The sequence below is a fragment of the Lycium barbarum genome, chromosome 3 (assembly GCF_019175385.1).
Source record: "Lycium barbarum isolate Lr01 chromosome 3, ASM1917538v2, whole genome shotgun sequence".
NCBI lineage: Eukaryota > Viridiplantae > Streptophyta > Magnoliopsida > Solanales > Solanaceae > Lycium > Lycium barbarum.
In genome coordinates, this window is record NC_083339.1 from 143,697,315 (window position 1) to 143,724,830 (window position 27,516).

Here is a 27,516-nt window from a genome sequence, read left to right on the forward strand (position 1 = left end):
TTTGGCTATAATCTCCCCCAAACTGAAAATCTGGTGCCCTCGAACTCTGACCCAGTCATGAACGAAAGGAGCGATCAGATCTACTACCCGTAAATCGAGGAGGTACACTAGTCACCGACTGGCCTGAGTATCTAGAATGTGTCTGCCTTGATCCCCCTCTATAATCACTGCCTGCCCCCATAGATCTGGCCCTCTTGCTTTGCCTCCTATCAATATCACGATCACCCCTTTGTGGTTGCTGTCGTCCTTCTAAGTTCTGGGCATGGGCTTGTATTCAGGAAATATCCATCCCATCTTGCAACGAAGCCGTTAAACAATCCTTGAACAAATGTGGCCCCAAGCCACTCATAAACCTATGTACCCTGTTTCCCATATCGGCCACCATAGTCGGGGTATATCTAGCCAATGAATTAAATTGAAGGCTGTATTCCCGAGCGCTCATATTTCCTTGCTTCAGATTTAAGAACCTATCCACTCTAGCTCGACGGACCTCGGGTGGCAAATAGTGACGGATGAAAACATCTACAAATTCTTGCCACACGGGAGGAGACACATTTTCTTTTCTTGATGCTAGCCAATTATTGTACCACAATACCGCCACATCTCGGAGTCTATACGATGCCAACTCCACAGATTCAGTTTCGGAGGCATGAATAATCCTCAATGTTCTCAGCATCTCATCAATAAAACCTTGGGGGTCTTCATCCGGATTTGACCCGAAAAACTCCGGAGGATTCAAGCTCATAAAGTCACGGGTTCTGGTACTAGATGCCTTATCACTTGAACTCACATTATGCCGCTGTGCCTGGGCGGCAACTAACTGTGTCAATATATGAATAGCCTCAGTCACTTGTTGACCTGAAGCAATCGGTGGAGGAATTGGAGCTGAAGCTCCTCCTTGTTCTTCCACATTGGGCAGGGTGGAGGAAGGATTAGATGGGGCCTTGTTGTATGAATCTCCCTCTTCTACATTCATTGGCGGCTCTCTTTCTACCCGCCTTTTTGTCGTAGTCTTTCCCTTCTGGGCGACTGTAGTTTTTCCCTTTGGCGGCATTTCTGAAATCATAACACACTATTAAGAGGGGAAAATCTTATAACACAACTCTATCGCATGATCTCTTAAGATGAAAGATGATCATTTTTCCTAGATGCCTTGTAGCCTCTTGTTTATTAGTGTGGCGCGCAACACACCATAAACAAGACTCTACTAGACACGGCTCGTAGACACTTCCTAGGACTGACTGCTCTGATACCACTTTTGTCACGACCCGACTAGGGGCTGTGACGGGTACCCGGGGCTAACCACCGAGCACCACTCGTTCTACTACTCATCATACTCATTAAACGTTCGTTTATCAAATTCGTACTCAATCATAAGAAAATCATTTTTCCTTTGAAAACATAAATACTTTTATATAAATAAGCCTTTCGGCTAACAAAATAATATATGTATATACATAATAGCAACCTCGTGAGACCATATAACCCACACTACGTATCTACGAGCCTCTACTAATGTGCTAGACATAGGGACGGGACAGGACCCCGTCGTGCCCAAAATATACATCTGTACACAAAAGAATAATCAAAGGCACCTCCGGAATAACGGAGTGCTCTCAAATCAGCTACTAGCTTCTACGGATCTAGATCAAGATCACCTCTCTGTCTACCTGTGGGCATGAACACAACGTTCAAAGAAAACGGACGTCAGTACGAACATTGTACTGAGTATGAGAGACATAAATAATAATAATACGTCAATGAGATAAAGGGAGCATCAAATAAGGAGCAACTGTATCAGACTTTCAATTATAAAAGAAATAATGTATGATGTCTTACTTCATAGTCATCTATGTATGCATAAATGTATAAGTATAAGCTGTCGGTCCATATAGGTAAGGTGTGATAATAATTAACCTGCGTCCAAGCCTCCCGCGTTCGGGGTATAAGCTGCCCACTGCAGTGGCGTGTGTCTGCCCGTGCCATATAGGCACGGTGTAATATCATCAACACATACTCATCACAATGCATGTATAATAACTCAAAGATAGTTATACTTTATCGAGGGGACATAAGGTCGTGAGCCCCCGATTCCATTATGGAACATTTATAAGTATTTTGCCTCACCTTGAAGGTAATAGTATATAAGGTGAGTGTGTACCATAAATGACAACATTAACTTTATGGTATTCTGCCTCACCTTGAAGGAAATAATATATAAGGTGAGTGTATACAATATATAACATCATTAGCGTTATAGGAACATCATGTCATAAAATCTAGAATCTTTATACTTAACTCATCATCATCATTATTGAACTCATAATATATCTCTCATCTCATATGGCTATTCATGGACATAGGCTATTAGTTTTCCGATATATAGAGGATTGATGGAGAAGAAGGAAAATCATACCATAGGATTCATGCCATAGAAAGAAAGGACTAGCCTCACATACCTTTTCCGTTTAACTAATCTATCTCTTGCTTGTTCTCCTTCAATGCCCACGTTTCTACCTTCAAGAGAAGTCGCATGAACATTAGCTAATCGATTACTTAAACGTGCTTACTAAAGCTAACGAAAAATGGGCAGCATTTCTTTTGTTTATACAACTTTTCCCATATTCTATATCAACTCTCAAACATTTATAACAACATTCACAATATAATAGACCACAATCATCATTCATCTACATTATCCGCATTTCACAATTCCTCTTCAATTTCTCCATAATTGTGATTATAGTTCGCTATTGTGTTTTCTCATATATAATACTTATTCCGTGGTCTAAATGTCATTCACAATATATTTACAATCACAACATACCAATATCCATAATTCAATCCAAACCTTCACCCAACAATGTCACTATTCCCACATCTATAACTCATTTTCTATATCTTTCTACAATTCAAGTGTCTTAGCCTTCCAATACCTTAAACAACATGGAATGATCATAAAACTCACCTTAGATGATGGATGAACAACCATTGAGTGGAACTCCTCTTCTTGTACCAAAACCCTAACTCGCTTCCCTTGAGTTTTCTTGGTGTAGATGAACTTTTGTTAGGTTCATACACTTGATTTTGTGGATTTGGTGTAGTTGATCATGGTTTTCCTTTGATTTCTTGTGGATGAATAATGGAGAGAGTTCTAGAGGTTTCTTGAAGAGAGGAGAGTGGAAATAAATTGAAATGAAATGAGAGAGGGGTCCTTATATTTAATCATGAAATCAGTTCCGACCAAGATATATGGACCAACATACGGTCCGTACATTTTATACGGGCCGTATGTATGGCCGTATGTTTGGTCCAGTGAATGATGCCCCTCTTGGCTAAATATATGGCCTAACATACGACCATTATAATTTATACGGCCAGTATGTTGGGCCGCATAATGCCCAGTTGTTCCGATTTTGTTTTCGTCGACTCGTTTGATCTCCAATCCTTATGGAACCTTCTTGACACTTGTTTAACACCTCAGTATCAATCTAAGGGACGTTATCACTCGTCTTTGAAACATCTTTAAGCCATCGTTAACTTGCCACTCATAATTCTTACCCGACACGTAACATATCCTTTACTTTCTTTGACAACCTTCTTCCCTTACGTCTAATGTCTTTGAATCTCGATTAGGATCATCAAATGCTATTTCTTACTTATCAAATCATCGTATACGTCGTGCTCTTCGCTAGCCTATTCGTTGTACGTTAACGGAGAATTTTCCAAGGTGTAACACATCAAGGACCACGTATGCCACCGATGTGAGATCCAACTGGCAGTACTAACAAATTGTAAAAATGTTGAATATGACTTGAATAGGGGAAATGAGCAAACATAATTCTTTATTATTTGAAAAAAAAATGATCATATAAGTAATTTTTTGTAGTATATGTTATTTTCAGATTTCTTATGTATAAAGTAAATTTTTCTCGTAAAAATATAATTTTTATCTTAATTTCCCTCTTTTACTGTCCTCATATTGCTGGTCCACTCAAACTCCAAATGAATTAACTTAAAAAAAGGGCACATTTTTTTTTTTTGGAAAAGTAAACTCTTGGTAGTGAACATGATTGGGCTTACGAGAGAATCATTAGTATTAATTAAAAAAAAATCTTAAGTGTGGATCAAAAATAATAATTGAAGGCATACTATTGGGCACACCAAAGTATGAGTAAATGTCAGCCAGTACTGGCAATCACTAGCACCGAAAGCAGGTTGCATATGTGTGTGTGTAGGGTCCGCCCCAAGCCAGGTCGTCAAATGCGGCCTCTCGTGCGTGCGTTTAGCCCATTAGTACTAACATTAGCTTGATGGTAAATTTGTGCATTTTTTGCACGGATTGCCCTTTTTTTGGGGTGATCATTAAATTTTGCCCCTCATATTTGTGGTTTTTAATTTTTGTCCTTCGTTTGGATACCTGAGGTTCTGGGTTCGAACCCCCACTCAGGCATAAAATAAAAAAATAATTTTTCAAGGCTGGGTTGGGGGGAGTGTATGCCGGATCCGGCATAAAGTCCTTAAGGAAAAATTAAAGTTATGCCGGAGGGGGCATAATTTTTCCTCAAGGCATAGTTTAGTTATGTCTTATGGGGCAAAACTTTTCCTTAAGAAACTATGCCTTATGGGGCAGACTTTTAATTAAGGCATAACCAAAAGTATGCCCCATAAGGCAGAACTTTTTCTTAAGGTGTAGACTTTGCTTTATAAGGCAAACTTTTAGTTATGCCTTAAGGAAAAATTTCGCCTTATGTGGCATACTATAAAAGTTTTCCCATTAAAAGTATGCCCCCACCGGCATAAACTTGTGAAGGAATTACCAAAGTTATGCCGGACCCAGCATACTTATGCCAAGTCTGCCCATAAGGCATAAGTATGTCGGGTCCGACATAAATTTGCTAATTCCTTAACAAGTTTATGCCGGTGGAGGCATACTTTTAATGGGAAAACTTTTATGACGGACCCGACATAAACTTGTGAAGGAATTACCAAAGTTATGCCGGACCCGGCATACTCATGCCAAGTCTGCCCATAAGGCATAAGTATGCCGGGTCCGGCATAACTTTGGTAATTCCTTCACAAGTGTATGCCGGTGGGGGCATAGCGAAATTTAAACTCTGCCTTGCGAATTTTTTTAAAAATTTTGACTGTATGGGGATTCGAACCTGGAACCCATGAGGTTTAGCCGAAGGGTAAAATTTAAAAATTTCAAATATGAGGGCAAAATTTAAAGACCTCCCAAAAGAAGGGCAATTCGCAGCGAATTGCCCTCAAGTGCATCTCAATTGCTCCCAACCATTTCATTGTGTCTTTTTTAAGATTTTCTATAATCGTTTTAATCAGGCTTGTTTGTGCATATCTCAATTAGTTTTGTGAGGTCCTTATAATTTACAAAGTATAGGTATCAAATAATACTATCCAACACTCCTTGGACAGATAAGAAAAAGTTATCTAGAATTTTTGCTCCACCGAAATCTGAAGCTGAAGCCTCATGGTTCTCGATCTACTTCAATGACCACTAAGGTATACCCTTGGGTGATTACATGTCTCAGTAGGATTGAGCACGAAATGTAAGAAATTAAGAGAGATTTTTCAACATTATGGTCTTAAATTAAAATGTTTCTAATACCAAAATGTCCTTTATATTGTATCGTTTTTGAGATGTTGAAATTAAAGAGTATGGACGTGTTTGTCCATAATTGTTTTTGGATATTATCTCACACAAGTGTTCGTTTATCATTAATTGTTATTTTTGCTATGATTTAAACTTTAATTTCTCATAATTGTCACCACTTCGTGAGGTGCATGCGCTAACCCATTATATTGAAGAAATTTTAGTACACGACAATCCTCATTATCAAGTGTGATGATTTTGGGTACTCAATAAACTATAAATACTTTACTGTTTTACAAATGGACAGTTCAATTGCAGTGCTTTTGTTAGTAGGCAAATCCTCCATTTTCCTATCAAGACCTATTAATAGAGCCTTTTTTTTAAAAAAAAAAAAATTTGGGGAAGGGGAAATGGGGAGTGAATTACAAGGTAAGAAATCGAATCCACACCAACAAGGTCAAAATTCAGGCAGCCAGCCAACTGAGTTACTAAGATTCCTCCTAGAGCTTGCTTTTAAATTGATGCAAAGGGGTTTATAGTGGTCATTACTATTTATTAAAACAAAACATGAAGTGAAGTTTTGTAAAAGAATGGATCTGTTATCAGCCTTAGGGGGGGAAAATAGAATGTTGGTGTCCATAAAAATGAGACACAAATTAGTCATGCAGTGAAAGAAAATTATTTTGGGACTTTAATTTTCCTAAACAATGATTATTTTGTGACTTTAATTTTCCTAAACAATGACCCAAGAGACCTTTTGAATGTAGAATCGCTAGTTTCAGTTTTTCCAAAATTAGATAGAGATGGAAAGAATAATCAGAAATATTCAAGAAATTAGGTAGGGAGCCTTCTAGAAGTCGTGTTAGTGGTTGATGACCTGAAATTAATTACAGTAATTGACTTGTTCTTCACCGCGAAAAAGATAAAAGAATATGTCTAAATTCTATTGCATTTTAAAAAGAAAAGATTAAACTGTGCACAGATTATAGAATAGTACAATTGGTCCCCTACAATATTAATGCACACTCTCATTGCAACAAAATAATGATGATCACTGGTAAGCCATGCCACAACTAATTATAACATGAATACAAGCAAAGTACTGAATCGAACACGTCGATGATTTTCTATATTGTACTCTCGTTTAGGCATTAAAAAAATATTTCCCTTTGTTTTAGACCTTAACTTAATAACTTCTACTTTTATTTTTACCATTCAACAAAATCTAGCCAAAAGTAATACCCCTTCAATCTAATTTATATCAAGCTTTTTGATTTTGGGACGTTTTGCAATGTTTGATATCGTTCTATGCAAATACCTTCAATAAACTATTTAAACTTCTACTTTGATGTGATGTTTGCTCTTTTAAACTTTATATTCAGTCAAATATTGTCACAGATGAAACGCACATGTGATAATAATTAAGGAGGCGATCAAGATTGATATGACTAGTCGATGCAGCGCCAATTTGGAAAATTCTCGGCTACTGCAAGTCAAGCATGTCATGAAATGTAGCGGTGCAGCTTCCAGCACAGTACGTAGTGAGACTTGAATTCATAGGATTCACACTTGTTCATAACTTCATACTTATTACCTAAACTTGAGGATAACAGTTTATTTTTTTTCCCAGAATGGCCACTCGTGTCACATTGAAAAGTATTCCCAGTCCATTTGAGATCAGGGGAAGAGCTAGAATTCTAGTTTCGAATTTGGTAGAGCTCAATACTTTTAGCCTAAATCCTGTCTTTGTATTAAGAAATCCAGTTTAGATGTATAAATTTATTCAGAACCGACCTGTATTTTCTAGAATTCAGAACTCATAAACTCAAAATTCTGGATCACGCATGTGGCCCCATGTTTTTAAGCAGCTGCGGGAAAAACAGCGTTTGGATATTGAACAAGGGTGCTCACGCGTGTAGCCCCATGTTGACTTAAACTAGTGACTTGGTAATTGTGGGATGCCATAATTATGGGAATTAAAGAACATGCACTAGATGTACTTTCTATCAAACCTTTGCCTGAATATTCAAAAGTTTTACCAATCTCTCCTCTATAAATTGAGCCACGGACTAAGCTAAAATGCAGCTCATCCAAGTCCTATTCTTCCAACTCTCTTTTCTCTATTGAAGCAAAAGCCATCTTCAAGTGACAATAATGAAGACAACATCAAAGCTTGCAGTTGTCACAGTTCTAGTGCTGCTTCTTGCTGAAGCACACATCTCTCTGGCTGTAACGTGCAGCGCGATTCAGCTGAGCCCTTGCCTTGGCGCGATCACATCGAGTTCACCACCATCCACTCTCTGCTGCAGCAAGATCAGGGAACAAAAACCTTGCCTTTGCCAATATCTCAAGAACCCAAGTTTAAGGAACTATGTCAACTCCCCTGGTGCCAAAAAGGTCGCTCGCACTTGTGGTGTTCCCTATCCCAAGTGTTAATACTACATTTGAAGGACCATAACTCTATTTATATCTTGCTTCGTGCTATGTGATGTGTAGGGAGTGAAAACAATATGTTTGATGGACTCTATATCATGTGAGTCGCTGTGTGTGCTATGATCTGCACTCTTTGTTTTTTTATGTATGTTTGTTTGCTTTTTATATATGCACTCTGGAATGAAAGAGATGAACTCATGCTACTTTAACATCCAAGCTATTATAGACTATATGTACAAGTTCTATCATAAGTTCTACCAAGACCATATATGGTATTTCTCAATGACTGTATCATGTGTTGTTGGCCTTAAATACACAAGTTTTAGAATATATGGCCATGTGTTGTTTGTTCTACCAAGTTCTATCATAACTTGTGGATTTTACTTGGATTAAATACACAAGTATTAGAATTTAACTTGCAAGTTCTCAAGAGCAATCTCTTGGAATTTAACTTGCAAGTTCTCAAGAGCAATCTCTTGCTGCTAACCAGAACTTCCCAAAAAGAGGACATAAATAAATAAGAGAGACTTAATACGAGGACTTGTTGGCCCAAACAATAAATTACAGACTTTCAGAGAAAGAAAGGCACAAGAAAACAAACAAGCAGACTCAAATATTTCAGGGAAAATGTGATAGCTTTTTGTAATTGAGTACAATAAGTCAACCAAAGTGGGGAGTTTGGGACCTAAAATTAAACTCATAATGGGGCATGTTACCGTACAGATCCATATCAAGCCCAAGTATAGGAGGATTTGCAAGTAGGCATAGCAAATTTGTATAGGTGTTCAAAGTACAGATTTAATACAGATATCACAATTTCAATCGAAATCTTATTCAGAAAATGAAGCTGCATGATGTGATGCCTCAAATTCCAATCTTCCATGCTGCTCTAAATTTAATCAGTTGTACTGGAACAACTTCGGAGGCTCCAAAATTGGGAGGCTCCAGAGTTTCATATACATGAAAAACAACTCGCAATACAATCAATTTACTTACAAAAAGACTCTAAGCTTCTCAGATATGGAGAAGGTCGGAGATTTGGTTCCAGCCAGCGAACCATGTCCTCCTATCTGATGGAAGGACAAAATTTAGCTCAAACATCTCTCTTGACATGTTACCTCCTTCACAGAAACCTACGAGCTTTGCCACTATCTCAGCACTCTCTTTTACATGCTTTTCGTCATTCGGATTTGTCCAAAGCTTGTTAATAAATTGCAGTTTCCTCTGTTTTCCCTCCAAAGGAACTTCCCACTTTATGTACAGATAATCTCTTTCTTCAGCTGTCAGACGGGTTGTCAATCTCTTGGCAAGGAATTCCCTCTCCCTCTTCAAAGCTCTAATGCTGAATACAATTGGAAAATAAAAAATCATCAGTCTTATAAAGTTTCTATGTACACGTAAATAGGCCACGAGGAAAGAGAGGAAAAGATACCTTGATGACAAAGAGACTGTTGGCTCATTTCCAACACGAGCCGGGGTTGCATTTCCAAGCTCTGCTAGGTGCTGTTGTAACCATGTCAACCGTCTGAGCTCAACTTCCAGATATATTTCATCTGCAGGGTCTCCCTTGAATAACAGATAGAACTGTGACCTATGAATAATTGAGACGTAGCAAATATCCCATAAGTCAATAATTTGCTGCCTCTGTTCCTTAAATGTGATTTCCCATGAAACCGGGGACTCTTCTGGCATCTCCTGAACGTTTTCATCATCCTCTAAATTGTATCCAGCCGCTTCATTTGCTTCCAGTTCAAGCACCTAACAAACAAATAATAAAGAAAAATTGAAGAAGATAAATATAATTCCAGCAAAGGGATAAAACTATGAAAAAGAATATCAATGGTAAAAGCTTGAGGATTCCTGAAAATTTTGAACAACTTCACAGTGTGACAGAAAAAAAGAGAGTCCAAGTTTTACCTGGCATACAAGGAGCTGCTTTTGGTATTGAAGTTTGGCCACCCGTTCTTTGAGTTCTGTCACATACGATCTTATGTTTCTGACGTTCTCTTCTGCTGCCTCTTGAAACATCTTTTGCATCTTTTTCATGTTCACTGAACTGGAACGGCGATATGGAGTGCCTTCCTTTGATGAAACATCTCCTCCATCACTTTTTGTAGGAGTCTCATTTTCTTGCATCGCTTGAATTACACAGGACATATCCTCCGAATCTGGAGCTCTATTTTCAACCTCACAATCCAGTACTTGTCGTGCAGTTGACAGAGGAGAACAAGGAGATTTCAAGAAATTTTGCCTGTTGATACTGTTGCTCGAGGCCAATGGGAGCAACTTCTTCTTTTTTGATGGATGCTTTGACTTTTGTGTGGTGTCATTGTTTGACTGTTGTTCATTATTGCTTGGAAGACACATAACCAGTTTGTCTAATGATTTCTGAACATTTTCTAGCTGTTCTTCAAGGTCAGCAATTGTGCTTCCTTGTGAGTGAAGTCTGGCTATCTCTTCCTTCAGGTTGGCACTGACACTCTTATTGACAGCAACAACATTTCCAACTCCAACTTCTTTGGGGACTGGCTTTACAGAACGCATTTCTCTGATCTCTGCTTGCAACTTAGCAATAGTTTCTGCAGCATCCTGGTTACCCAGCCTATGGCATGCAACTTCCTTTTGCAGTACTTCCAATGCTCGATTTGCTTCATCTCCAAGCTGCTCCTGGAGATGTTCGAGTTTTCGAATTTCATGCATGAGTGTAAAAGGGGCAGCCAAAGATTGCCTCATCATTGACTGCCTTCCCATTGTGTTTCTTGTTCTTTCACCACGGACAGGTGCTTTTTCTTCGAGGTTCGGAGATAATGTGCCGGAGAATGAGAGACATTTCTTCACAACCGGACTAACAGATTCAGATGGCTTCAATCCCTGCATCAGGGATTCAGTATTAGCACAAAGAGACCTTTACGTCACTCTGAATTGCACATGATACAAGAAAACTTAGATACAAACCTGTTCCTCCTGAAGCTTTCTGCGTAACTCGTCAACTTGTGACTGTGCAAGATCCCTTTGACGCTTCAGCTCCTCGATTTCCATTTCCATCTAAAAGGGCCAGTCAGTTAGTCAAATGTTAAACACTTAACGTTTCATTTTCTTAAAGAAATTCATCTTTAATAAAAAAATTTAAAAAAAGAAGTCATCTTTAATGCACCTGTTGAATTTTTAAATCTTTCTCATTAGCTGGCTCTGGGGTGCGCAGTTCTGCTTCCAATCTGGCTACTTCCTTCTGCAAATGCTTGACAAGCTGTTTGTCGGAAACAACCTGATTTAAAAAGGAAGGGAGAAGTTCAATGTTAAAAGATAAAATGAGATACAGCTCATAAAAGAAGTATATCCATAATAAGGTTGCAAGGCAAGTTACTAAGTGTACCATGTTAACTTGGGCGTTGTTTGTGACTTCCTTCGCTCGGGTGGCGAAGAAGAGAGTGTTGCGAGATTGTTCAATGTGACTAGATGCAGGGCTGAGAGTGCATATTATCGCAGTACGGGCATTTCCACCAAGTGAATGTTGCAATATTCTTGTCAGCTTTGAGTCCCGGTAGGGTATATGACCACTTCTTTTGCCCACACTACATTGAGGAAAAAACAATAGAAAGGAACCAATCAGAACGGAGAACTGCAATGACAGAAATAAGTTATCAACTGTGGTAAGAAGCTATAGACGGGCATGTCATCAACAGAAACAATGAGTTAAGTTTTTAACACAGAACTATAGGAGCACAAAAGTGTTTGTCCATGCTTTACACTGTACAACGACAGGGATGATGAAATAACTTGAACAAAAAAGTGAGCTGTCACATAATTGATTACAGACCTGAGCTTTCTAATTACGGTTGTAAGAGTCATCAAACTAAGATTGATATGGCAACCTTCCCTAAGCCTTGCGCCATCTGCATTTGTCTGTGAGGCTCTTTCGCTCCCAGCCAAATCAACAAAATTCTGCAGCACAGAGATATTAATGATTAGGGTTTCTCTATCGCTCTCAAGTGTCCCCTAAAACAATCAAGGTGGAGGTTCATTTACCAAGCTTGCTACATAAGACCTCACGCAATCAGAACTTTCACGAAGAATGCTTTCAATTGTCTGCATATGGTAAAAAGTAATCGTAGTCAGTATAAAAAAGTTGTTGCTGAGGACATTTTCAAGTTGGGAACACAAGACTTCCAGCACGAAATTGAGGACTGACCAGTCTTATTATCTGGTGAGACCGTGAGCTCGTATCATTTAAGGCGGTTTCGCCGACTTGCCTCTGAGCTGCAGATTTAAAAAAGATGGCACATTGTAAAGACAGATTCGCTGGGAAAAACTAAAAAATAAAGCAATATCACTTTGAAATAATCAAATTCTTACCCTCACAGATACTAATTAAATGTCGCAGATGTTGGTCATTGCTTGCTGTTTCTTCCACCAATTTCTCGACGACAGTTCCTTTCTGCAAATCAAAAGATACCATGAAGAAATGATACAAGAGAGTGAAGGCTATAAATTTGAAGGTCCATCATTTAGCTCAAGTTTACCTCTGGATCATCAAGAAGCTTGAGACTGCGACCAGATTCAGAATTCAATAGGTCCCTGACATTTTCATTATAGATCTCCAGTCCAGATATTCTTATTCTAAATTCTCTTTCTGGGGTCTATGACAATGTAAAATGACAAAAAAAAAAAAAAAAGATCGTCATCAGTCCCAAGGATAATGGCACTTAACAAAGACTCTAAATATTTGTTTCATTTCAAGCAAAAGAAACTAGTATAAAACTGTAGGAATTGTAGAATATACAAGTATGAAACAGGAACTACTTGACTTATCACTCATCTAGGACAAGGACCATGTAAACTACATGCTTCAAATATCTCATAGTATAACATTCTACTAATAATTCCAGTAATCCCATTTGTGACATGTCTTCAATGACCTAGGGAAGTTCTGACACCAAGTATCAGACGACAACAACAGCGCTCAAGAATGATGAAGCTTACACTCATTATATGTGAATATATGTCGTTGACAGCTTTCTCAGTAATTCCTCTCATAGTGTAAGTCTTCCCACTGCTGGTTTGTCCATACGCAAATATGGTTGCTGAGATGCAAATAATGGAAAATAATCCACGATCAAAAGGTTTCCCAAAAGCTAGAGATATTCATATAAAATCCCCCTTCAAAGTACGAGCAAGAGAATTACCATTTATTCCCATCAATGAGGACAAAGCTACATTCTTTACTCCTTCCTCATACACGGCTTCAGTTATACTATCTGGACCGAAGACTTTATCTGAGATAAAAGAGATAAACATTCTCAATCAGATTTTATGGAGTCTAAATTAAGATAAGACAACAATGACAAGAACATTAAAGGGGGTGAATGTGTCATTCAGTTACCAAATGTGAATGAAGCTGGTTGAGCAGCACGTTCCTGGGGCAGTGATTTAGAAATAATTGTGTGATCATCAATGCATTCCCATGCAGCATGGTCTTTGGCTGAAAGCTCTCTTTTGTTCAAAGGCCTTAATCGTACTGTTACGACGATTTTCTCCTCTCTAGCTTGTTTACTAGGCGTGGTTACTGGAGTTGTCCTTTCTATCTTTGAAGCTGGAGTACCAGGAGTTCTAACTGTCATCTTGACTAGAACTAGACCAGTAATTCCCCAAAATGAACTCCAGTTGAAAAATGCAAAAGCCTGTTGAGAGGACACTGAGATAACTGAAATTTTAGATGTCCTAATGATCTTATTGTAAAGAGAGAACCAATTAAACATTGACACAGTGCTAGAATTTATAAATATCCCTAAACACGGTTGATTAAGGTTAGGGTTGTCTTTTCTGGGCAAGGTTCTTCTTCTTTCCCCCAAAAAAACGCGCATAGCGTAGAAGGAAAATCCAAGATTTAAGCCCGTGGGTGTGGAATACCACAACACCGTGTTACTCCTTTGTGTCAATGCGTGAAAACTTGGTAAAAATATACACATTTAAAGACTATGGTTCAAATTGAAGACCCCTACCAAGTACTACAGTGAACCCAATTTTAAAACTTTCTTTCTGTTTATGAGGATTAAACACAAACAATGGTACCTAATATTATTAGTGTACAAGAAGAAAACTCAAAAACATTAGTTAAATACAACAAAGCGTAAAACTTTACAACTCAAAAGAAGCAAATAGAAAGCTTAATGCGAAAAAAAACAAAAAAATCTATTGTCACTCATTTAGATCATAGTCTCCAATTATCCACTTCAACATAACATCAGACCTTCCTAAGTTGACAAAATAATCTGAATCTAAATTCATGTCAACATTCGTAGTACGCACTAACTAGAAAACAAATGGTCTAAGCAAATAATCATAGTTACTACTTTGCTGCTGCTACTACTACTACATAGCTGAAGATCAGTGAGCGAAAAAAAGGAAAGAGAATTTAACAACATGAAGTAGAATTTGCATCCTGAAATTGAAAAAGGAAAGAAAAAGAAAGAAAACAGAAATTGTTTGTGAGATTTACCTGAAGATTGATTGATTTGCGCCTGAGATCTGAGAAGAACAAAATCTGATATCTGATAGAGAGCAAAAAAAGGATATGGAAATGGAAAGAATAATGAGAGCTTAAGAGGTTTGTCTCTCTCTCTCTCTCTCTTTGATACCGTATGTAAATTGGGCCTTTTTGAATTTCGATTCCTCAACGGCTAGTTCATTTTCTCGTGGGTCATATTCGTTGATTTTCTCGTGTTTTAAATGGAATTTATCTTATGTTTCGTCAATTTATCGCCGATCTGCGCTCAAGGATTAACGGTTCTGTGACTTTGTTATTTGTAAATTAATTTCCTTCCGACAAAATTGATTGATGTAATTTGCTTTCATGCCCCTGAATTTTGGGGATATCTTGTCTTCGACTAACCCTTTCCTAATATGTTTTTTTTTTTCTTTTTCTATCTCTCCTGATTTTGTTTTCTTTCTCTTTTTCTCCATGGACCTTTTCACTTTGGTAGGTAGATAAGTAAAAACAAAAAACAAATCGTTCTTGGTTGAAAGAAAAATAAAACCATTCTTGCATTTCAATGCGGTCACTAGGTAAGTGTAGACACTAAAATTTTACTGCATCAGTCCATACCAAATTTAATGGGAAAATTTCATAAATGACTAACTTTTAAGGGTTATTTTTGCTGCGTAGCTATATTTTACCTACTTACATCTCGTAGCAAACATATAGCTTGTTTCAGCGCTTGTTACTTATTGTATTCACTATGGTGCGGCGCTGTATTCATGAATACAACCAGTAAAATTTGTATTCAATTCAAATGTATTCAACTCAACTGTATTTATTGTAGCTACTTTTACACTGTATTCACTTTATTATATTTAAAATCAGTTGCATACAAAAAAATGTCCTTCAAAATACACTCCAAAACACTCAAGTTTGCACTAAAAAATTAACGAATACACGCAAAAACTGAATACAAGAAACAAAATTCACTGTATTCATTTGTATACACTTCAAATTCACTGTATTCATTTGTATACAAAAATATCTTCTTCGAAATACCGGCGAAAAACACTGTATCCATACAACAAATAAGTGTATTTTATATTTTTCCGGTCAAATTTCGTTCAGATCTGATTATTTTCGATCAGATCTGACTGTTTCCGTCCAGATCTGACCGCCGTCATCGTCATCAACATCACAGTTCTCTTTTCTTCTCAACATCACGGTTCTTTTCTTTTCTTCTTTGGAGAAGAAACTGACTCTTTGTAGAAGAAAAGAACCTAACAAAAATCTCTTCCTTCTTCCATTTTTCTTTCTGCAATAGCGCAAAGGATAATCAAAAAACCAAAAAAATACTTAGAAAAATATACCGGAGTAGTGGGAGGAAGGGGGGAGAGAGATGTAAGGGTTGGGTTGGCAGTGAATAATGTGATGATGGTATTCTACTTTAAATATATATGTAATTATTAATTGTATTTAGCATATTACTTTTAGTTATAAGATGTAATTAAGCTAAATTATAACTACTAAATCTAAATATGTATTAGAGTTAGTTATACCATATAGTTATCCAAAAAATGAGTATAATAACTTCAGTGCAATATAGGTGAAAGTTGACTAATTGTCTATAAGCTACCTTAAATAAAGGATAGCAATTAAAAAGGCCCATTTGAAATTTGGCTAGCCCAGCTTGTAAGCCCATTTGTTTTACTTCCGAAAATATGTAGAAAGAAGTAGGAAATGCGCAACTTTTTGGTACCCCATGAAATTTCTTTTTCTATTATAAAACTACATAATTGAAATAAACAAGAGAAGCAAACTAATAACTTTATAGAAAGGAGGGAGAGATTGTATTTCACTTCTTGTTGATATCTTTTCACAAATTGAGAATTTAACCATCTATTTATAGAGATGGTAAATCTCTTGATGAAGTCATCAATGACAACACCAAGAGTTAAAATCAAACTTGTGTTGCTTCATTTTCTTCATTTCATACATGCCACCAAATGTACATGTACCTACTCTTATTTAGGACATGTGGAAAACCTAGACTATATGGACATTCATATATATATATATATTTCATAACACTCCCCCTTGGATGTCCATTGATAGATAATATGCCTCCTTAAAACCTTACTAGAAAAAAACCCAGTGGGAAAAATTCTAGTGAAGGAAAAAGAGTACATATTTCTAATAATATACATTTTGGTTGCCTCATTAAAAACCTTACAAGAAAAACCCAGTGGGACAAAACCTTGTATGGAAAAAAGAGTACAATGTGTATTAACTCCCCTGATGGGAACTTCAGTCCAAGTATTTGAGTCTTCGCATTCCAATCTTGTGCACCATCTTCTCGAAAGTTGCGGTTGGTAGAGACTTGGTGAACAAATCAGCTATATCATCACTTGAACAAATTTGTTGCATGTTGATATCACTATTCTTTTGGAGCTCGTGTGTGAAGAACAATTTTGGTGAAATGTGCTTTGTCCTATCTCCTTTTATGAATCCTCCTTTCAATTGGACAATACATGCTGCATCATCTTCATATAAGATTGTTGGTATTTTATCACATTTCAAACCACACTTTTCTCGAATGAGATGTATCATTGACCTCAGCCACACAACTTCACGGCTCGCTTCATGAATAGCTATTATCTCAGTATGATTTGATGAGGTAGCCACAATAGACTGCTTTGTAGATCGCCAAGATATGGCAGCGCCCCCACAAATGAATACATAGCCTGTTTGAGATCTAGCTTTGTGTGGGTCAGATAAATACCCTGCATCGGCATAACCAACAAGATCGGGACTGCAGTTAAAATAAGCCCAAATCGATAGTCCCCTTTAGTTACCTCAATATGTGTTTAATTCCGTTCCAGTGTCTCCTTGTAGGAGCACAACTATGTCTCGCTAATACATTAACTGAAAATGCTATGTCAGGCCTTGTGGTATTGGCAAGATACATTAGTGCACCAATTGCACTAAGATATGGTACTTCTGGACCAAGAATTTCCTCATTCTTTTCTTGAGGTCGGAACGGATCTTTATTCGCATCAAGTGATCGAACAACCATCGGAGTACTTAATGGATGTGCTTCATCCATATAAAATTGTTTCAACACTTTCTCTGTATAGGCAGATTGATGGACAAAAATGTCATTTGTCAAATGTTCAATTTGCAAACCAAGGCATAATTTTGTCTTTCTAAGATCTTTCATCTCAAATTCCTTCTTTAAATAATCAATTGCCTTTTTGAACTCTGCAGGAGTTCCAATAAGGTTTATGTCGTCAACATATACCGCAAGTACAACAAACTCTGATCTTACTTTCTTATAAAAACATATGGGCAAATTGCATCATTTGTATAGCCTTCATTTAACAAATATTCACTAAGGCGGTTATACCACATGCGCCCGGATTGCTTCAAACCATTAATAGATGACGTGCCTCGTTAAAACCTTATTAGGAAAAAACCCCGTAGGAAAAAGTCCTAATGAAGGAAAAAGAGTACACATATCTAGTAATACGCTTTGAGAGCTGCCTCATTAAAAACCTTGCCAGGAAAACCCAAATGGGACAAAACCTTGGTCAAGGGAAAAAGAGTACAGTGCGTATTTGCTCCCCCTGATTAAAGCATCACATAATTCTTGACGATGATGTGACAAATCTTGTATACCAACTTATCATATCTTGAGATTGACAGAGCTTTTATCAGAGCTGTCAAATGATCATTTGACGAACTGGTTGATGATCTGCATCTTCCTTTCTCAGATAGAGTTGCATCATCGCCGTATAATATTGTTGCAATCAGGACAAGTACATCATGACTTGCTTCATAATCTGTTGTTGTCTTTCTATGATTTGACTGTCATGACAATAATCTTTCATGGAAATAGATAACACATCTGGATTGAATTCTTATGTCGATCAGATGAATGCCCTGTGGGTCCAAAACACTTGACAGTATTGGTTAGGACAAATATATTCATGTCAGGGCTTTCATTTGCAATATGCAGTTGATCTATTTCAATAACTCCATGTTGGAGTAAATTATATCATGCCTGTAGTTATAGCAAGATATATAAATGCATCAACTGCACAAATATATGGTACTTCAGGACCATTTCAATTTTCTCATTTCAGTAGATATAATCAAGTGCTTTTGGAAACTCTTCAAGAGCTCCAATAATATTCAAGTCATCAACTTGCATAATAATATGAAAGGTTCTGATTATCATATAGAGACAAGGGTAAACATGATCTTATTGGTACCCTTCGTCAATAAATATTCATTAAGGCAATTTCAGTACATCAGCCTTGATTCATTTAATCCATTTAAGGATTTATAAACAAGTTTCCCAAGAATTTGTATATGCTTCAGGCATTTTGAATCCTTCAGAAATTTTCATATAAATTTTGTCAAGTAATTCATATAGGATGTGAAAACATCTATTTCTATTTAAATGATATGACATCTTCTGGTGTCTGGACAGCAGGTCAAATAAGCTTTATGCTTACCAAGATGCGTCATTTCACTTGATAATAATTTCTAAGTCAGCATGCTTTAATAGACGTAGAATTTAGATCCTCACAATATTTTACAATATTGCGCTATATTGTATCAAAATATTGTCGACAAGATATCATGTTGTATCGGTTCGCAATTCGACATAACTTACTGAGATCTCATCACTTCATTGTTTTCAGGTACCTGAACCTCGCATAAGGTTTCATGAAGTCTTATGTCGTCGGCTCTTTAAGAGCACTTTGCCTCCTTATTATGATCATTTGCTCCTCCTTTTTTTTCAAGGATTATTATATTTGGAACCGATTGGTCTACCATGCTCCATGCATGTTGTAGACTCTGTCCTTCAGGGACATTAGGAGCATTTTGCAGATGAAATATGAAATAGTTGGGTCAGCAAATGCTTCCAGCATTTGACTTGAATTATCTGAGGATCATACTGATGATAATTCACAACATATTTCTTAGCTGCTTATTCTCTCCCCCTTATTTTAGTGACATATGTCCCCATTTTCTTTGGGAAAATCCATCTGTGTGCATGATGGTATATCATGTACCGCACATCAAATGCTAAAAGATGAAAATATCTAGTTCCTGACCCTGAAACAAATATGAGGGGAGAATTTATCATAATTTATTGATCTGAAGCACACAAGTGCTGTTGTATGCAATATATCATATCTCAGACCAACATCTGAAACTTTGTTCTCATAAGCAATGGTTTGGCTGTATTATGGAGGCATCTAATGCCAAACCAACTTAGATATAAACCAGCATTATCAAGATATTGTTTTGATTACATATTCTGAAAATTGTGCTTCCAACTCAATCATTTTGAGCAAGCAACTTCGTAAATGTCAAACTGCCAGTTGACAATAAACATACATGAGACCGTCTCATAGATGCATCTATTTAAGACATTACATTACAGGTGAAGGGGCCCACATTCACCTTTATATTTTTCCGAATTTTGGGGATTCAGTCCCAACATTAGCTGGTTTAATCAACTAATCATGAGAACAAGCAACACAAACAAATTCTTAAAGAATCTTCTAGTTCTTCAATATGTTTTTATTACTCAATTAGCACATCAGATTTAAATCAGGACGATCAAAATGGTCTTGTCAATTGACAAAATTATCTGTACCCGTAAACTTCAAGTTTACTATGACGAGTGCTATTTCTTTTAATAAACGTCTGGTTTACTATTGCATGAAATTTTATATCAATAAACTTCTGGTTTATCGTGGTATGTGATCTCATCATGCTCGAGTAACATTGCACTTGTGTATTTCTTACCCATAGTAACTTGAAGATATTTAATATTCCGATCATTTGTAGTCTCAATATGATAACCATTTTATTGTTAGTAAACTTCAGGTCTACTACAGTGTTCCGATCGTACCAATTATGATCTACGATGAATGGTATTATCATATATAACATCTTCAAGAGACTTCAATTTATTTATCATAATCAGATATTATTTGGACATTGCTAGTGTCATGATACTTGTAAATAAATAATTATCTCTTCTGGAGATGGATCATGATATTTTCACAATCAAATGCACGTTTATATTTATAGCTTTACTACATATTATCACATTCACTTCAGGGAATGGATCTATATTTATAGCTTATATCAAAAGTTCTCATTCTTAAAAAATGGAACACAATCATCTGAACGTGCAGGCCTTAAGCATATCAAATTGTGATAGCTTAAAATTTCTTTTAAGATATTGCTACTTCAGGAGCAAATCGAGATATGCATATAATGTAGAGATTTTTCTCTAACATATTTTCAATATAAATCACAACATGGAGGCCAATATATGAATCATCACTTCCAGTGATCATGATCCATAAATATAAATAAATTTAGTGATACTTTAGACTTGTGAAGTATGAATGTCACTTCTGGGATCATTCTAAAAACAAGTACCAAATTAAACATAACATGTAACATTAGAAGTGAATTAAAAATATTAAACCAATAATAATAAGCAAAAAGGCTCAAATCACTTTACCTGTGATGGAAACTGTTTTTATTATAAGATACAAGTATAACTTACTAGATACCCAAACCTCATGAAGAATTGCAAACAATACTTGATTACATACACCGTCGTGAACCGTTTCCCGGATGATTTATAATTGCAACCCCTTAAATAACAAAAACTTCTGCATAAGTATATTATTTTAGATGGATAGGACAATACCTTGATTTTCAGTAAGGCATGGATGACACAAAGACGGTAGTACCGATATGGGCTGAACTCAAATAAAAGATTAGAGACTCGTGCTGATAACGTATTATAAAACTACATAATTGAAATAAACAAGAGAAGCAAACTAATAACTTTATAGAAAGGAGGGAGAGATTGTATTTCACTTCTTGTTGATATCTTTTCACAAATTGAGAATTTAACCATCTATTTATAGAGATGGTAAATCTCTTGATGAAGTCATCAATGACAACACCAAGAGTTAAAATCAAACTTGTGTTGCTTCATTTTCTTCATTTCATACATGCCACAAAATGTACATGTACCTACTCTTATTTAGGACATGTGGAAAACCTAGACTATATGGACATTCATATATATATATATATATATATATATATATATATATATATTTCATAACATTTTCCTGTTTTTTAGATTCTTTTTATTTTTTATTTTTTACATTTCTAGAAAGTATGTTATAAGTCTTTTTCATATTTTTTGTGGAAAACAATACTCCCTCCGTCCCAATTTGTTTGACATTTTTCGTTTTTCGAGAGACAAACGGGATGTTCTTTGACTGTAAGTTTTTCATGTCTTTTAATATTTCAAATTATTAATTATAGTGACTTATAGTACTTTTTACGTAGTTTTCAAATATGAATATTTATTTCTAAAAATTTAAAGATTTTATGTTCAAACACACGAACAAAATTAAGAAGTTTAACTCTTAAAAAGTGAAAAATATCAAACACAGAAGGAGGACTAGTCTTTTCTGTCTATTAGAGAATATTCTTTGTTTTGACCTCATTTTTTTACAATCGTCTAAGTTGAACGCGTATTTTGTTTAGTAATCGGTGGAAAAGTCATCAATTGGTTTCGATTGAATAAATCATATATACTTGGCAAAACCAAAAAAATACTTAGAAAAATACACCGGAGTAGTGGGAGGAAGGGGCGAGAGAGATGGGAGGGTTGGGTTGGCAGTGAATAATGTGATGATGGTATTCTACTTTAAATATATATGTAATTATTAATTGTATTTAGCATATTACTTTTAGTTATAAGATGTAATTAATCAAAATTATAACTACTAAATCTAAATATGTACTAGAGTTAATTATGCCATGTAGTTATCCAAAAAATGAGGATAATAACTTCAGTGCAATATAGGTGAAAGTTGACTAATCGTCCATAAGCTACCTTAAATAAAGGATAGCAATTAAAAAGGCCCATTTGAAATTTGGCTAGCCCAGCTGTAAGCCCATTTGTTTTACTTCCGAAAATATGTAGAAAGAAGTAGAAAATGCGCAACTTTTTGGTACGGGCCCTTCTTTTGGGGTGGTCTTTAAATTTTGCCCCTCATATTTGCGGTCTTTAAATTTTGCCCCTCATATTTGTGGTCTTTAAGTTTTGCCCTTAGCTTGGATACTTGAGGTTCTGGGTTCGAACCCCCGCTCAGGCATAAAATAAAAAAATAATTTCGCAAGGCAGGGCTAGAGGGAGTGTATGCCGGATCCGGCATAAAGTTCTTAAGGAAAAACTAAAGTTATGCCGGATGGGGCATAACTTTTCCTCAAGGCATAGTTTAGTTATGCCTTATGGGGCAAAATCTTTCCTTAAGGAACTATGTTTTATGGGGCAGACTTTTAATTAAGGCATAACCAAAAGTATGCCTCATAAGGCAGAACTTTTCCTTAAGGCAAACTTTTAGTTATGCCTTAAGGAAAAGTTCCGCCTTATGGGGCATACTTTTAGTTATATTTTATGGGGAACACTTTTAGTTAAGGCATAACTAAAAGTATGCACCATAAGGCGGAACTTTTCCTTAAGGCATAATTAAAAGTATGCCTTGAAAAGTACTTTTTTTTATATATATATATATATGTCTCAAGGCAAAGTCTGCCCCCTCCGGCATAACTTTAGTTTTTCCTTAGGGATTGTATGCCGGATCCGGCATAAGTCCTTAAGGAAAAACTAAAGTTATGCCGGAGGGGACATAACTTTTCCTCAAGGCATAGTTTAGTTATGCCTTATGGGGCAAAACTTTTCCTTATGGGGCAGACTTTTAATTAAGGCATAACCAAAAGTATGCCTCATAAGGCAGAATTTTTCCTTAAGACAAACTTTTAGTTATGCCTTAAGGATAAGTTCCGCCTTATGGGGCATACTTTAGTTATATTTTATGGGGCACACTTTTAGTTAAGGCATAACTAAAAGTATGCCCCATAAGGCAGAACTTTTCCTTAAGGCATAACTAAAAGTATGCCCCATAAGGCAGAACTTTTCCTTAAGGCATAATTAAAGTTTGCCTTGAAAAGTAAAAATAAATAAATATATATATATATATATATATATATATATATATATATATATATGTCTTAAGGCAAAGTCTGCCCCCTCCGACATAACTTTAGTTTTTCCTTAAGGATTGTATGCCGGATCCGGCATACACTCCCCCCGGCCCTGCCTTGTGAAATTATTTTTTTATTTTATGCCTGAGCGGGGGTTCGAACCCAGAACCTCAGGTATCCAAGCGAAGGGCAAAACTTAAAGAACACAAATATGAGGGGCAAAATTTAAAGACCACCCCAAAAGAAGGACAATCCGTGCAAAAAAATGTTTTGGTACCCCATGAAATTTCTTTTTCCTGTTTTTTAGATTCTTTTTTTTTCTTTTTTACATTTCTAGAAAGTATGTTATAAGTCTCTTTCATATTTTTTGTGGAAAACAATACTCCCTCCGTCCCAATTTGTTTGACACTTTTCGTTTTTCGAGAGAAAAACATGATGTTCTTTGACTGTATGTTTTTCATATGTCTTTTAATATTTCAAATTATTAATTATAGCGACTTATAGTACTTTTTACTTAGTTTTCAAATATGTAAATTTTATTTCAAAAAATTTAAAAAATTTATGTTCAAACACACGATCAAAATTAAGAAGTTTAACTCTTAAAAAGCGAAAAGTATCAAACACAGAAAGAGTACTGGTCTTTTCTGTCTACTAGAGAATATTCTTTGTTTTGACCTCATTTTTTTACAATCGTCTAAGTTGAACGCGTATTTTGTTTAGTAATCAGTGGAAAAGTCATCAATTGGTTTCGATTGAATAAATCATATATACTTGGCAAAACTTTCCTAGTACCTACATATTCTCTCCGTGATGAGTTCTCACAAATGCCTGTTCAAAGCTTACTTCTTTCACTCCATCATCACCTTCTTATTCTTCTTGATCACGTCCTCACTATCCTATGGCCAAGAAAATGAACAGTATACCACTTGTAATAGCTCCTACAGCTGTGGGAATATTCAAAATATAGGCTTTCCTTTTTGGGGTGGTGATCGGCCTCAAGAATGTGGTCTTCCAGAATTCGAGCTTGAATGTGAAGCCAACGAGGATCCCGTTATAAAGATTGATAATCATAATTTCCGCGTGCGTGCCATCAATAAAGATACGAGAACCATGAGAATTGCACGCAAAGATCTTGAAGATGACGTTTGTCCTGATAGTTTTGGCAACACTACCTTGAACGATGCCCTTTTCCACTATGGTCCCGACCTGCAAGCTTTCGTCCTGTTATATGGTTGTCCTTTCAGTATGCCTTCAGAGTGGAAAAATTTCTCCTTTAGCTGCAATAACACTGGAGACTCCAGTCTTGGTTTCTATCCAGATGAGTCGTTTTCATCATTTTGGGGACCAAAGTACCCAAGTTGTAAGTTTAAGGTCGTGGTTCCTGTTATGATACAGGAATTTGAGCAGTTTGAGAACCAAGGAAGTACGAAAATATTGGAGCTTTTGAAGCAAGGGTTTGATGTGGTTTACAACAAAAGCGTAGAATGTATGGCTTGTGAGAGGTCAAGGGGTTTATGTTGGTTAGATACAGATACTAGGGAGCAAACGTGCCTTTGTCAGGACCGAACTTATTCTTACAACTGCGGTTATGTACCGGATCAAGGTGTGTTCCATCTCCCCAATCTAACTTAGTTCTGTTTACAAAATATTAGTTGAATTCAATTGTTAGCCCAGAGTTTTCGTACTGAGCTTGTAAGAGCACTATAACTATGTAGTAGAATCACATCAGGGCCCTGCTTATACAAAAATGAGTTACCCACAAGTGCTGCAAAGTGGATTTTTTTTTTCTGCACTAGGATATTAGGATGAGGCTAAACGTAGAGATTGCTTGAATAGCAGAGGGCACTGCAGTGCTCGGATAATGAATCCAACCCCAAAGCAGAATGTGCTGTCATGATAAACCTAGAAACTAATAGTCGAAATCCATGTTTGAATATTATTCCGTTAATGGACTAAAACAAAACCTTCTTCCTTCGTTGGTAAGAAACAGTAAGGTCATAGTTGTTGATTTATTATACTACTGAAGTTCCTTTAATATGGTTCTGTATCAAATGATCACTTGTTTATCTTTGCATTACAGGTACTAAAAGAGCTATCAGAGTGAATGTTGTCCTAGGTAATTGTCTTTTGACCTTGTTCATCTTATTATTGTCCTTCTCTTCACAATAAGGATCAAGAACTTATAGATAAAACTGTGGATTCAAACACTTTTTTGTCCATCCGGTTACTTACAGGTATATTTGCTGCTGGGATAGGAATAATATTAACCTGCTGAATAATCTACTGCAGTGTATCTAAGAAATCATGCGGTACATGCCTTTTGTTACCAAAGAAGAGGAGAGAACATCAGAATATTCAGGCCTTCCTCAGACAATATGGATCCCTAGCCCCTAAGGCATACAGTTATTCAGACATTAGGAAAATGACAAATTCACTTCAAGAGAAGCTTGGACAAGGGGGTTATGGTGGGGTCTATAAAGGTAACCTTAATGGACATCCTGTTGCTGTAAAGATTTTAAATTCGACCAAAGGCAATGGAGAAGAATTTATAAACGAAGTTGCAAGCATCAGTAAAACTTCACATGTCAACGTAGTTACTCTATTGGGATTTTCTTTTAACGGTCGAGAAAGAGCTCTTGTTTACGAATTCATGCCCAATGGATCGCTCGATCAACACATTTATGGTGAAGATTCTAAGTTGGGATGGGAAAATTTGTACAAAATTGCGCTTGGGATAGGACGAGGACTGGAGTATTTGCATCGAGGATGCAATGCACGAATATTGCATTTTGACATAAAACCTCACAACATCCTTCTTGATGAGGAATTCTGTCCCAAGATATCTGATTTTGGCCTAGCAAAACTATGCCTTGAGAAAGAAAGCGTGATATCGATGTTGGGAGCTAGAGGAACCATTGGTTACATTGCTCCGGAAGTATTCAGTAGAAATTTTGGAGGCGTCTCTCATAAATCTGATGTTTACAGCTACGGAATGATGGTTCTTGAAATGGTTGGAGGAAGAAGGAACTACACTGCAGAAAGAAGCCATCATAGTGAAATATACTTCCCTCGTTGGGCTTATCAATGCCTAGTAACAGATGAAGATTTGAATATACAACGCATCACGACCATTGAAGAAGAAGAAATTGCAAAGAAGATGATATTAGTAGGTTTGTGGTGCATTCAAACTGATCCCTCTCAGAGACCACCAATGAGTAAGGCAATTGAAATGCTGGAAGGTAAGTTAGAGGCCATTCAATTCCCACCAAAACCTTTCATATGTTCTCCCTCACGATCTGAAGGATCGTGGATGATCTCTTTGGAGCAACCAACGATGCCCTTTATCTATTCTTCTTCGGGTTCAATACTTGATTCTACAGCCTCAGCAGGTGAAGAATGACATTTGAATAAGAAATGTTTGGACATGACTTACAAACACTCATTGAAGAATGAAACAGACAGAGACGGAGATCTAATAAAACTTGCTGACCATCTTCTTTTGCCTTTTCTCTTTGAGCATTTACGATCATTTAATTCTAATTTGTCTTTCGCCATTAATTAGCAGAATAGTCTGTGTTAGTGTTTTGAATAGAGTGATCAGTCAACTTGTAGACGGATCCATATTGGCAATGGATGAGTACAAAATTAAAGCATTAATAATATTCTTTTTGAACATATGTAAACAAATATATACTCCGTACATATGTTTGTGTATGTAGAGAGCGCACAAGATCATGCCATGTACCAACACCTTTGAATCAGGTAGCCAACAAAGCGAAGTGAGTACTGTGTTTAGACAGCTTTTCAGGAATTTGAGCAAATAAAAATATAGATGATGATGATTCCCCTGTACCTGATCTGCTATAACAACTACAATTGGTTGTAA

General features: G+C 36.5%; 3 protein-coding genes across 4 annotated transcripts; 2 read left to right on the top strand and 1 right to left on the bottom strand.

Moving 5' to 3' along the window:
- The first annotated feature begins 7,675 nt into the window (after nt 1-7,675).
- On the top strand, nt 7,676-8,330 carry LOC132633254 (non-specific lipid-transfer protein 2). Its single transcript, XM_060349541.1, has one exon. It carries the CDS (start codon nt 7,769-7,771, stop codon nt 8,048-8,050), a length of 282 nt encoding a protein of 93 aa, XP_060205524.1. The 5' UTR covers nt 7,676-7,768; the 3' UTR covers nt 8,051-8,330.
- Nucleotides 8,331-8,812: 482 nt separating this feature from the next.
- On the bottom strand, nt 8,813-14,689 carry LOC132633253 (kinesin-like protein NACK1). 2 transcript variants are annotated; one of them, XM_060349540.1, is made up of 15 exons: nt 14,544-14,689; nt 13,428-13,739; nt 13,231-13,320; nt 13,028-13,128; nt 12,568-12,684; nt 12,401-12,482; nt 12,237-12,304; nt 12,074-12,133; nt 11,865-11,989; nt 11,421-11,619; nt 11,202-11,312; nt 11,003-11,092; nt 9,965-10,918; nt 9,480-9,805; nt 8,813-9,389 (listed from the first exon to the last, which is right to left on the bottom strand). In XM_060349540.1, exons 2-15 carry the CDS (start codon nt 13,663-13,665, stop codon nt 9,062-9,064), a joined length of 2,889 nt encoding a protein of 962 aa, XP_060205523.1. In that variant the 5' UTR covers nt 13,666-13,739; nt 14,544-14,689; the 3' UTR covers nt 8,813-9,061. The 2 variants fall into 2 exon arrangements, with proteins under 2 accessions (XP_060205523.1, XP_060205522.1); XM_060349539.1 differs by having other exon boundaries at nt 13,428-13,725; nt 14,544-14,685.
- A 9,692-nt stretch (nt 14,690-24,381) lies between these two features.
- LOC132631516 (LEAF RUST 10 DISEASE-RESISTANCE LOCUS RECEPTOR-LIKE PROTEIN KINASE-like 2.4) lies at nt 24,382-27,111 on the top strand. The gene is made up of 3 exons (XM_060347090.1): nt 24,382-25,233; nt 25,711-25,746; nt 25,907-27,111. Exons 1-3 carry the CDS (start codon nt 24,441-24,443, stop codon nt 27,028-27,030), a joined length of 1,953 nt encoding a protein of 650 aa, XP_060203073.1. The 5' UTR covers nt 24,382-24,440; the 3' UTR covers nt 27,031-27,111.
- Nucleotides 27,112-27,516: the final 405 nt, after the last annotated feature.

Coding starts and splice junctions, on each gene's coding strand:
- LOC132633254 (XM_060349541.1), top strand. CDS start 7,769: ATGAAGACAACATCAAAGCTTGCAGTTGTCACAGTTCTAGTGCTGCTT.
- LOC132633253 (XM_060349540.1), bottom strand. CDS start 13,665: ATGACAGTTAGAACTCCTGGTACTCCAGCTTCAAAGATAGAAAGGACA. Junction 12,483..12,567: donor AGCTTCTTGATGATCCAGAG/GTAAACTTGAGC, acceptor TTTGATTTGCAG/AAAGGAACTGTCGTCGAGAA. Junction 12,134..12,236: donor CTCACCAGATAATAAGACTG/GTCAGTCCTCAA, acceptor TACCATATGCAG/ACAATTGAAAGCATTCTTCG.
- LOC132631516 (XM_060347090.1), top strand. CDS start 24,441: ATGAGTTCTCACAAATGCCTGTTCAAAGCTTACTTCTTTCACTCCATC. Junction 25,234..25,710: donor CGGTTATGTACCGGATCAAG/GTGTGTTCCATC, acceptor TTTGCATTACAG/GTACTAAAAGAGCTATCAGA. Junction 25,747..25,906: donor CAGAGTGAATGTTGTCCTAG/GTAATTGTCTTT, acceptor TAACCTGCTGAA/TAATCTACTGCAGTGTATCT.